Source organism: Sarcophilus harrisii, chromosome 2 (assembly GCF_902635505.1).
Source record: "Sarcophilus harrisii chromosome 2, mSarHar1.11, whole genome shotgun sequence".
Classification (NCBI taxonomy): domain Eukaryota; kingdom Metazoa; phylum Chordata; class Mammalia; order Dasyuromorphia; family Dasyuridae; genus Sarcophilus; species Sarcophilus harrisii.
This window is the reverse complement of record NC_045427.1, coordinates 313,202,700-313,215,365: the sequence shown is the minus strand read 5'-3', so window position 1 is coordinate 313,215,365 and position 12,666 is coordinate 313,202,700. Positions and strand designations below refer to the sequence as shown.

The window sequence follows — 12,666 nt, the reverse complement described above, 5'->3', positions numbered from 1 at the left end:
CCCCAATTGCCTTAGCCAAAAAAAAAAAAAAAAAAAAAGAAAGAAAGAAAAAATTGTTTCCATCTGCATTCTGACTCTATCAGTTCTTTCTCTGGAGATGGACTAAATTTTTCATCATAAGTCTTTGGAACTGTCTTGGATCAATGTATTACTGAGAATAGCTAAGTCATTATATCATCATACAATCATACAATATTGCTGATTTTGTATAAAATGTTCTTCTGCTTTGTCTCACCTCACTTTGTATCAATTCACATACGGTTTCCCAAGTTTTCTTGTAAACATCCCACTTTTCGTTTTTTATAGTACAATAATATTCCATCACAATTATATGACAAAACTTGTTCAGTCATTCCTCATTTGATGGGCATCTATCTATCTATCATCTACATCTTTCTCCCTTTTAAAAAAATCTCTTTGAGATATAGACCTAGTAGTGATATTTCTGGGTCAAAATATTTACAGTTTTACAACTCTTTAGGCATAGTTCCAATTTACTCTCCAAAACAGAATTTACTCTCCAGTTCACAATTCCAAAAATGTCCCTTTTTTCCATATCCTCTCCAACATTTGTTATTTTTCTTTTCTGTTATATTTTGCTAGCTGATAGATATGAGCTGGTACCTCAGAGTTGTTTCAAATGTTAGCACTTCTCTAATCAACAGTGATTTAGAGCATTTTTTTCTCCACATATGATTATAAATAGTTTTGATTTCTTCTAAAAATTGTGTGTTCTTTTTCTTTGACCATTTATCAAGGGAATGGCTTGGATTCTTATAAATTTGACTCGGTTCTCTATATTAAAGGAATAAGACCTTTATCAGAAAATGTTGCTATAAAATATTTTTCAGTTATAATTACTGTGTATTTTCCTTTATCCTATTTTTCCCATTTCTCTTTCTCTCCCTTCAAAAGTGTTTTGCTTCTGACCACTACCTCCCCCAATTCACTGTCCCTTCTATCAGTCCTCCCACTTCTGCCTCTAATATCTCCTTCCTCTCCTATTTATCTGTAGGACAAGATAGATTTCAAGTAGTCTTGATTTGTCTTCAACAAGTCCCTTTTTCAAGTACTGTAGTTTAAGATTTAGTAAATCTTAATACTTGTTGAAAAAATAAATTGCAAGATGGAGGCAGCTAGGTGGCGCAGTAGATGGAGCACTAGCCCTGAAGTCAGGAAGACCTGAGTTCAAACCTGATCTCTGACACTTAACACTTCCTAGCTATGGGACTCTGGGGGAGTCACTTAACCCCAATTACAAAAAAAATTTTTTTTAATTTAAAAAATAATAATAATAATAAGTTGCAAGTAGTTGAACTGCAATTTGGTTCTAATAAGGATGGTTTTTGACTGTAACTTTGATATTACCAATATAAGGAAATATAAATGAGAAAATTCCCTTGACTGATGCAGATCAGTATTTGCTCTCCAATTTATAGTCTTAGAGTTCTATCTGGATCACTGAGAAATTAAGTACTTGCCCAGTCTCAAAATCAGCCCGAGTTCACAGTGACATATGAACCCCACTGACTAGCTATTTACTACATCAGTGGTGCTAAACCAAAAGAGAAATGGCAGGTACCATACCTTACATAAGAATTCCTGGTGGCTACACAGTGACTTAGAAAACCACAAATTAACCCTATCTATGTTTTAGTGCATATTCATTTACTTTGTTAAATATTTACCAATCGCATTTTAATCTGGTTTGCCCACAGTTGCAGATACCTTCTGGCCATGTGTTTAACAGTCCTGCTCTACAAAGCTGCCCGTAAGAAGTGATATTAATCAATACATAAATCAAGAAGAATTTTTTCTATTTCTACCTAAACTATATTGTTTAAATTTTTATAGATAAAATGTCTGAATAATAATTTCTAAAGAAAAGTTATTACAAAAAGTCTAGGATAAGAAATAAGTTATTTCTAAAAATTCCATTTTGGATCATCTTGCAGCAAACACCAATGTCATGTTTTAGTATACAACTCTCAGAAAATTTTTGTCTGCCTTCCATGCTTTGTTTTCTATTCAAGAACAAATATCAATATACAAAGAAACAAGGAAAGGTAGAAATACATATCAGAGTTGAATGACACTTCCTCAGAGGAAAATCAATAATCCTGACAAGTTCTAGTAAATAAACTCTAATAACACAAAATGCATTTAAAAGTTATTCCAGATATTTTTTACTTACAGCAATATTTCAGACATACTGGATCCTATTTCAGATTTGGCCTGGTCATAAGAGAGAAAGTTACATTCAATGAGATATACATGGATTAAACTATAGTATATTCTAGCTTTTTAAATGTAAGAATAATACATCTAGAACACATAATAGATTTTATCTTTCAAAATCATTATTTTGGAGCCTTAAAAAAGTATTTTTTTTAAATCATAGTTTTATAAGCTGCCATGATGTTTTAAAAAGAACTTCAGAAAATAATGGCCAAAGTGTCATCTGGCATTATTATTTGTGTTATACTGAACAGGTCCATGGCTTTTAAATGAGAGAGTTGGGTGAAGTCACCTTTAAGGTATCTTTCAACTGTAAATATGTTTTTCTATGATTTAGATCATACACTGAACACCAAATGAAATGTTTCCAGAAGGAAGAGTTAATTAACATTTTCATTAGTTTTCTATCTATAATTTTATAGATAATTCTAATCATCTGTATGTAAATTCTTCTATCTTTGGTTCCATTATGCTTATTGGTACATAATTACAGATTCCACAAGCAATAAGTGAATCATATAACCAGAACTACTCCATAGCATGACATTTCCATATATTGACCATGGCACAAGGGAATTAATAAATGATTATCTTCCTCATCCTAATTAAAATAGTCTCTCAATGAGATTACTGATTATTCTTCCACTTTTCATATATCAAACATACTGTAATTTCACTTTAGTTTTTTTTTTCCTTACTCTCTAATTTATATATAGTACATGTTAATAGTTATCTTGGTGAAACTGATTCCTTTAACCTCATTCAAAAACATATTTTCTATAAAAATAGGAATTACATACACACACACACACAAATATCTTTTTTCAAAAAAAAAAAAAAAAAACTTAGCTAGTTTTAGACTGAATATCACCCATTCACACTGCACAATAAATTTGTGAATGATCATAATTCAATCAAGGCAACCAAAAATATTGGATTTATTTTTTAACTTTCCTATAATAGTTTTATTCATAAACCCAATGCTCACAGTGACACCTACTGCTAAAGTTATTGAAATGTTGTTTCCACTCCTAGGCAGCAAAGTTATTTTAATGCTTGTATTCTGAAAATCATATTATACTACTTCAATAGTAAAAAAACAAAAAAAAAAAACAAAAGGTGGAGTATGATTCCATTTCTTTCTAAGGCACCCTCAAAGGCACATCCCAAAGAAAAGTTTGTCATATAAATAACTAAGATAAAAAGTCTTAACAAATGTGATTTTTCTAATCACTTTCCAGGTAGGAAACTGAAGGAAGTTCTCTTGGGAATTTCATTTTTAAAGAATTTAAATAATAAATTTACCAGGTTAAATGTTCCATATTCTTCCCTAAGAAAATGGGTCAGAAATCCTGAAAACGTTGTCTGGTCTCCCCAGGTCCAACGAGCTTGATTGAGGTAGGATGAGATAGGCAGGTAGAGATAAGGTAGAAAACCAGCAGAGAAGAATAGACTCAGTTTTAACAAATGTTTTAGAGAGAGTTCCTGTGTCAAAACACATAAAATTGTATTTAAAATGTTTAGTTTAATTATTTGAAACTTTAAGAACAACACCAAGAAAAATATGAAATATACTGATAGAGCTGATCTCACAATTTGTAGTAAGTCACCACAAAATTACTTTGTTAAACTTTTCAAATACTACGGATTACTAAGAAAAGTTCATCAGTCTAATCTTTGCATGGCTGGGTGAAATTTTAATGAAGCAAATAACATCAGGAAAGACTCATGAGTATCATCATATTCATTGCATTTTTTACATTTAAATCATGTCATAATATATATAAATGGCTAAAGCTCTGCAAAACTGAGATAACCCACTTTGAAGTGATGAAGTTTTGTTGACTTGTATTGCAAATGCCAGAAAATGTCCCTCCAATGTCAGTATACTTCTTTGTCCTCATCAGCAACCCTCATCAGAGGGTTCATTTTCTCTATCACAATTATATAACATATTCAATTTATGGAATACCACTACAAGTATGTCTTAGGTAGCTATAGTAGATTCTTCATGTAAATTGGCACTGTAGGAAATAATCTTTACATTATACTATTGTTTTGAAATGACCTTTCATTCATATATATATATATATATATATATATATATATATATTTTTTTTTTTTTTTCCTGAGGCAACTGGAGTTAAGTGACTTGCCCAGGGGATCACACAGCTAGGGAAAGTTAAGTGTTTGAGGTCACATTTGAACTCAGGTCCTCCTGATTTCAGGGCTGATACTCTAACTATTGTACCACCTAGTGCCTCTTGATCTTTAATATTTAAAAATAACTTTTCTTACCAACAATATATAAAGTACTATATGGTATTAAATAAGCACCATATATTACTATAGGGTATTAAAAGTGAATTTTAAAGCATTTTCTTGATATACAGAGGATTCTCATTATCTTATTATTCATTATCTAAGTTTTTAAAGACTACTTTTTTGTTTTGAATCTATGATTGCAATGATTTCTATAGGGTACTATACAGTCGGAAAAAATTCCTCTGTCAATGCAGATCAGCAACTATTTTGTAACAAAGTCTAAGAGAATTACCTAGAGCTCTCAGAAATTAAGTGATTTGCCAGTAATACAGACAGAATGCATCAGTGGCAGGATTGTAGTAGAATCTTTTGGATTCTGAGACTAATTAACTATCTAACTGTACCACAATACCTCCATTTGAAATCATGCTGAAAAGCAGAATGAACCACTTAGAAAATTTGTTAACAATATGTATTCATTCATTAATAGCTTACTACATACCAGTCACATTTACAAAGACAAAAGCAAAATAGTCCCTCTCCTGAAAGAATTTATATGCTTTTTTAATAGTTCTGGAAATACAAATATGAAAAAAAAAGAGAGAGAGAGAGAGAGAGAGAGTGTGTTCCTATTATCAATGAACTTAAAATCTAATGAGGGAAAGACTGATGACAAACAAAAGAAAGTTGTCAAAACCACTATCTCTGAGTGTTATGGACCAGAACTCTGAACTTGAAACAAGGATTTTTTTTTTTTTATTTTTATTTAATAGCCTTTTATTTACAGGATATATACATGGGTAACTTTACAGCATTAACAATTGCCAAACCTCTTGTTCCAATTTTTCACCTCTTACCCCCTCCCTAAATGGCAGGATGACCAGTAGATGTTAAATATATTAAAATATAACTTAGATACACAATAAGTATACATGACCAAAACATTATTTTGCTGTACAAAAAGAATCAGACTCTGAATTATTGTACAATTAGCTTGTGAAGGAAATAAAAAATGCAGGTGTGCATAAATATAGGGATTGGGAATTCAATGTAATGGTTTTTAGTCATCTCCCAGAGTTCTTTTTCTGGGTATAGCTAGTTCAGTTCATTACTGCTCCATTAGAAATGATTTGGTTGATCTCGTTGCTGAGGATGGCCTGATCCATCAAAACTGGTCATCATCTAAGTATTGTTGTTGAAGTATATAATGATCTCCTGGTCCTGCTCATTTCACTCAGCATCAGTTCGTGTAAGTCTCTCCAGGCCTTTCTGAAATCATCCTGTTGGTCATTTCTTACAGAACAGTAATATTCCATAATTTTCATATACCACAATTTATTCAGCCATTCTCCAACTGATGGACATCCATTCAGTTTCCAGTTTCTAGCCACTACAAAAAGGGCTGCCACAAACATTCGTGCACATATAGGTCCCTTTCCCTTCTTTATAATCTCTTTGGGATATAATCCCAGTAGTAACACTGCTGGATCAAAGGGTATGCACAGTTTGGTTTAAGTCAGTGGAATTGATAAATACAAGGGTTATCTAGTTTAGCATTATGCTTAATAGTTCTCTAAGTTCAGTATGATAGATTTAATCTTACAACAAATAATGGTTTCCTAGTGATATAATGATTGGTTTATACTCAGTGTAGAGCATATAAACTGGAAGCCTCAGCCAGAATTAGAGCTAGGGAAGACAAGCGGACTGGAGGCTGAAGCACATATCCTTGGACTCAGATTCATTCATCCCATCTCATACCCTGTGGTGGCAGGCTCTCCCCCTTAGTTCTTTACTGAAACCAAGACTCTGGAAAGCCTTTAAGAAAGCTAACCAGGCCTCAGGCAAGGAGGCAATAAAGGATTTGGACTTTAACACCTGGCTATTCTTGTGGTGATTACTGTATTAAAAAGAAGGCTACCCCAAACTCCTCTAGAAAACCAAACTGAGAACATTATAACTCAGTAACCTCTCTCCAAGTAGCCTTCATTAAATATATATCCATCAATCTATCAAGATTCTGGTACCTGTTGTCTACTTCCAATATATTTTCCTTCCTTTACCTAGATAGATACAAAGATAACACAGATACATATATAATACAGTTACACACACAAAAAAATCTTTTTTACATTTGTGTTTTAAAAGAATTCCAGATTCTCTTCCTTCCTCCCTAGCAATTTGAGAAAAACATATGAAGTTATGCAAAACATTTTCATAAAAGTCATGTTCCAAAAGAAAACATGGATTTCCCCATATTCCCCCCTCCAAAAAAAAAAAAAGCCTTAAAAATAAAGTTTATAGAAAAGTATGCTTCAATCTGTATTCAGACATAATCAGTTCTTTCTCTGGGTATGGATAGCATTTTTTATCTTAAGTCTTTCACAGTAGTCATGGATTATTGCTGAGAATAGCAAAAATATTCACAGCTGATTATCCTACCACATTGCTATTATTTTGTACACAGTGCATTACATTTTGCATGAACTCATGGAGGACTTTCCAGGTTCTTCTGAGAGCATTTTGCTCATCATTTCTAATAGAACAATAGTATTCCATCATAATCACATACCACAATTTATTCAGCCATTCCCCAATTGAGGAGCATGCCTTCAATTTTCAATTCTTTGCCTTGAGAAAAGAATTGCTATAAATATTTTTGTATATATACATCCTTTTCCTTTTTTTGAAAATCTCTTTTGGGATTCATGCCTAGTAGTGATATTGTTAGGTCAAAGGAAATACATGATTTTATAGCTTTTTGAGCATAGTTCATATCTTTTTGATCATTTATAAATTGGAGAATGGCTCTTACTGTTAAGGGGCAGGTCAATTCTCTGAGAACCTCCACAGATGTGGCTCATAACATCCAAATGAGTTGCAGGGCAGCCTTTGCTGACACAGGTGTTGCAGACTGGGAGTGAGATAAATTAGAGGCAGAGGGAAGAGGAGAGAAGTCAGATAATATAACTACCTCTCAGTCAGAGAGGTCAGAGAACAGTAACTGCCTCTCAATCTCCTTGTATCATCATCCTTTCACAAGAGGAGATCCATTCTGCAGGTCTGGGTTGGATCTCCAGGAGCCACTGTCAGGTGGCTCCCGTATTACAATATCTTAACTTTTTACAAATCTGACTCACTTCTCTGTATATTTTGAGAAAAGCAGCCTTCTTTGGAGAAACTTACTCTAAAATTCTTTTCACAGTAATAATAATTGCTAACTGCATTTCCTCCTACCCCCATTTATTCCATTCTTTTTCACCCTGTAATTCTTCACAAGTTTTGCTGCTGACTACTTCTTCCCCCAATATTCCCTTTTCAATTACCACCCCACCATATCCCTTTCCCTCCTTTCTTGCAGGGTAAGATAGATTTCTATACCCATATGGAGTGTGTATGTTATTTCCTCTTTGAGCCAATTCTGATGAGAATAAGGTTCACTCACTTTCTCTCCATTTCCCCTCTTTTCCTCCATAGAAAAAGCTTTTTCTTGCCTTTTTTTTATGGCAGACAATTTATGGCATTCTCATTCTCCCTTTCCTTTCTTCCAGTACATTCCTCTCTTATCATTTAATTTAATTTTTAAAAATATTATACCTTCATATTCAACTCACACCTATGCCTTCTGTCTATAGATGTTCCTTCTAACTGCCATAATAAGAAGAAAGTTCTTATGAGTTACAAATTCATTCTTTCATGTAGAAATATAAACAGCCAAACCTTATTAAATCATTTTAATTTCCCTTTTCTAATTACCTCCTGTGGTTCTCCTGAGTCCTTTATTTGAAAATCAAATTTTCTATTCATTTCTGGTCTTTTCATTATGAATGCCTGAAAATTCTCTATTTTGTTGACTTTTTACCTTTTCTCCTGAAGGATTATTCTCAGTTTTGCTGCATAGGTGATTCTTAATTGTAATCCTAGCTTTATTGTTCTCAGGAATATCACATTCCAAGTCCTCCAATCCTTTAATGTAGAAGCTGATAAATCTTGTGTTATCCTAACTGTGGCTCCACTATACTTGAATTGTTTCTTTCTGGATGGTTGCAATATTTTCTTCTTGCTCTGGGAGTTCTGGAATATGTTTATAATATTCCTGGGAGTTTTTACCTTAGGATCTATTTCAGGAAGTGATTGGTGGTTTCTTTCAATTTCTATTTTACTCTCTGTATCTAAAATATCAGAATAGTTTTCCTTGATAATTTTTTGAAAGATGATCATTTTCAACATTCACCCTTGTAAAACCTTGTGTTCCAAATTTTTTTCCCTCCTCTACATGGCAAGTAATCCAATATATATGTTAAATGTTGCAATTCTGCTAGAATTTCCAACTGGAAAAAAGATTGGTTTAGGAAAAGATAATGAATTCTGATTTGTAAATTTTAATTTTGTGATATCTAAAGGATATCCAATTTGAAATATCCAAAATATATAGACCTAGGAGTCATCTGCATAGAAATGATTAAATCTGTGGGAACTAATAAGCTCACCAAAAAAGAGTAGAAAGAAATGAGAGGGGTCGGAATATAGCCTTCAGATATACCCAGTTAGGGGGCATGTTATGGTTGATGGTTCAGATAAGAGATTGGAAGAAATAGTTAGGAACAGTGTTGAAAAAACCCAGAAAGGAGAAAGTATTTAAAAAAAGACGACAGACACTGTTATATGTTACAGAGAAGTCAAGAAAAGAGAGAAGGGAGAAAAGACCATTAGATTTAGCAAATAAGAGATTACTGATAATTATGGAAAAAATGGTTTCCACATAGTAATAAGTTTAGAAGCCGAATTACAAAGAATTTAGAAAACTGAAAAAAGAAGATATGGATGAAGAGTATAGACAGACTTTTAAAGAGGTTTGATAAACAGGAAAGACAGAAGATGAAATGCAGGAGGAAATGACAGGATTTAATAATTTTTTTTTTTTTAATTGGGAAATTTAGACTTTTTTGTAAGCACCAGGAAAGGAACCTGTACGATAGAAAAAAGATGAAGAGAAAGGTAGGGTGACAATTATGAGAATAATAAGTGGGAAAAGATAAGATTAACTATATTTACATAGATGTTAGTATTAGTGAGAAGCGGTCACCTCCCTCTTTATCAGAGACTAGAGTGTAAAGAAGATGGGTGAAACATCAAGTGATAATGAGATGTGGAAAAGAAGAAAAGATGAAGTTCTAGGAGAATAATTGTATTCAAATACCTATTCCTGCTTAAGTTACCCCATTTCACCAAATGTTTGTAGGTTAATCTTAGGCTTAAGGGAAAAAAAAAAAAAGAAGAAGAAAGGCAGGAAGGAAGGAAGGGAGGGAGAGATAGATGGGGAGAGGGAGAAAAGGGAGAAAAAGGAAGGGAGACAGAAGGAGACAGAGGGAAGCAGAGGGAGACAGAGGGAAACAGAGGGAAAAAAATTAACTTTTTAAAAAAGCAATCCTTGGGAAAATTGGTAAACCCCTGGAATATCTTTCAACATTTTTTGGTATGCAGTTGGATTTTGTATTTAGTATTTTACTTTTCTTGAGTTACATGTAAAAATAATTTGAACATTCATTTTGAAAATTTAAATTCTATATTCTTTCCCTTCCTCTTTCCCCACTCCCCACATTGAGAATGCAAGCAATTCAATATAGGTTACATATGTGTAGTCATATAAAACATTTCTATAGTAGTCATATTGTGAAAGAAAAAATAGACAAAAAAAAAAAAAAACCCTTAGGAAAAATAAAGAATTTTTTAAATGTATGCTTCAATCTGTATTCAGATCCCATCAATTCTTTCTCTGGGTATGGGTAGCATTTTTCATCATAAATCCTTCAGAATTGTCTTAGATCATTGTTTTGCTGAGAATAGCTATATCACAGCTGATCATCTTACTGTTGTTACTTTGTGCACAGAATATGAGATATGTTCTTGCTGAGAAAGTCAAATAAAACTTGAAGGATGTCATATCATATGCCTTTGTCCAAAAACCACACCAAACGATACCTCCACCACAATAAATTGTTTACTGTAAGAAATAGGCATAATTGTAATTGTAAACACTTCATTTTTTTTAAAAATAAAAGATTATTAAAATACACTATTTCAATAATTAATTTTCATTTTTCAAAAGTCTCAAATAATTGTTTTTAAAACTACTTTTTATGAAACAATCATCTAAGTTTTAAAGATTCACTTTATTTTGCCTTTTTCTGGTTACAATTATCCCCTCTGATATTGAAGATCAACAGTACTTAAAAACTTAGAGAATATTTTCCCTCATCAAACTATATTCTAAAATAAAAGAAAAAATCCACAAGATTTTGCAAAGAATAGCTCAGAGTTATGTCCCCTGGTAAATTTGAAAAGTTCAAATGTTGGATATTTTAAAAAATGATAATGACTCTTTTGGAAGATTCAGGTTTTACTTTAAGGGAGAGAGGGACATTCACATTTAAGAACAAACTTAAAACTCAAATTTAGTGTCTGAATCTTTATTAAGCACTTAATATGTGACAAGCAGTGTATTAAGCACTTTATTACTGTTATTCACTTATTTAAGTCATGCCCAACTCCTTGTAACTCTATTTGGGTTTTTTTTTTTTGTTTGTTTGTTTGTTTGTTTTTGGCAAAGCTATTGGAGTGGTTTGCCTTTTTTTTCCTCCTGCTCATTTTACAGATGAGGAAATTTGAGGCAAACAGGGTTATGATGCGACTTGCCCAGGATCACACAGTTAGTAAGTGTTTGAGCCCAAATTTGAACTCAAGTCTTCTTGACTCAAGACCCAACATGCTATCAACTACACCACCTACCTACTCCTTTGCTAAATACTGGGAATACAAAAACAAAACAATCCTTACTATGGAGGAGCTCACAATCAAATTTTACCTGTGTAGAATAAATAATTACAATTCCCATTCGCATTATCAATTGAATATAGTGGAAAATAAAGCATTTAGTATAACAATAATGAAAATACATAAAATATTAAATGAGGAGTATAAGCTTTATCAAAATGTCTCACAGTTTTTAAAAATACTTACTTAACAAACAGGATATATAAATTCCTTCTGGAACAGGCAGAGAATAAGAAAACAAATAAATTGGCCAATAATCTAGATAACTATAGATCTTCACACAAAGCCTCAAGTAAACATGCTAGTGAGATGTGTTAATTCTTCCTAGAATGGCGGATACAGTGATTTCTTTCTGCTTCTAACCTCTGTTATTTAAGAAAGGAAGGAGGCAGAGTCAAGATAGCAGAGAAAAGGCCAGGACTCATGTGAATGCTCCCAAATTTCCCTTCAAACAACTTTAATACCTCAAAACAAAATTTTAGGTATACCTCAAAACAAGTTTTTGGGCGGCAGAACCTACAAAGTATGGGAATAAAACAATTTTCCACCTTGAGACAACTTACGAGGTTGACAGAAAAGGTTTGTCATTCAGGAATGAGAGGGTAATACACTCTAAAGCAGTCTTTGTCAGTACAAGCCATTTCATAAGAAACCAGCCACAGACCTTGGAGGTGACTGAATCATCAGTGGACAGAAGCTACTTATGAGATCTCAGCCGACAAACAGCAAGGAAATGGACAACTGATCAGAAGATTGCAGGGTTCCCCTGAGGGAACAACTCTGTTGCATTACCCATACCATTCACAGTCCTGGATCAGACCCCAGGGCAACAAGGAACACTAGTAGTGACACCAGAGCTTTTGATCACAAGGGAAGGAAAATCCTGGTCATAGTTCCAAGGTGAAAAAGAGTGCTTGTAGTTGCTCACAGACCAGAGTATAATCCAAAAGAATAGTAAGCACAACTCTCCTTAGGTTATACCACTTTGAAAGAACTGAAAATTTACTGACCCCCCCCCCAAACTAGCTCTGAAAACAGATGCACAAAAACCTGAATCTCAGGCCAGCGTCCCCTCTAACCCAAGAAGAGTCCAACTTTAATATAAAGCTAAAAGTCAAGAATAATTTGAAAAAATAAGCAAACAACAAAAAAAGGTCCTGACCATAAAAAGTCACTAGGGTGACAGGAAAGATCACAATGCAAATTTCAAAGAAGAGAACAAAGTCAAAACTGTTATATTCAAAGCCTCAAAGAAAAATCTGAATTGTTTTCATCTCAAAAAGAACTTTAAAAATCAAATAAGAGAGATAAAGGAAAAAATAGAGAAAA

General features: G+C 33.0%; 1 protein-coding gene across 2 annotated transcripts in view; it reads right to left on the bottom strand.

Moving 5' to 3' along the window:
* The window catches only part of TMEM260 (transmembrane protein 260), a 118,832-nt gene that overhangs the window by 16,289 nt on the left and 89,877 nt on the right, over positions 1 to 12,666 (bottom strand). For both annotated transcript variants that reach the window (XM_031952633.1, XM_031952632.1), the window contains exons 6-7: positions 3,544 to 3,723; positions 2,195 to 2,235 (exon numbers count right to left, since the gene is read on the bottom strand). In XM_031952633.1, the coding sequence (XP_031808493.1) occupies positions 2,195 to 2,235; positions 3,544 to 3,723 (221 nt within the window). The remainder of the gene's footprint in view (positions 1 to 2,194; positions 2,236 to 3,543; positions 3,724 to 12,666) is intronic.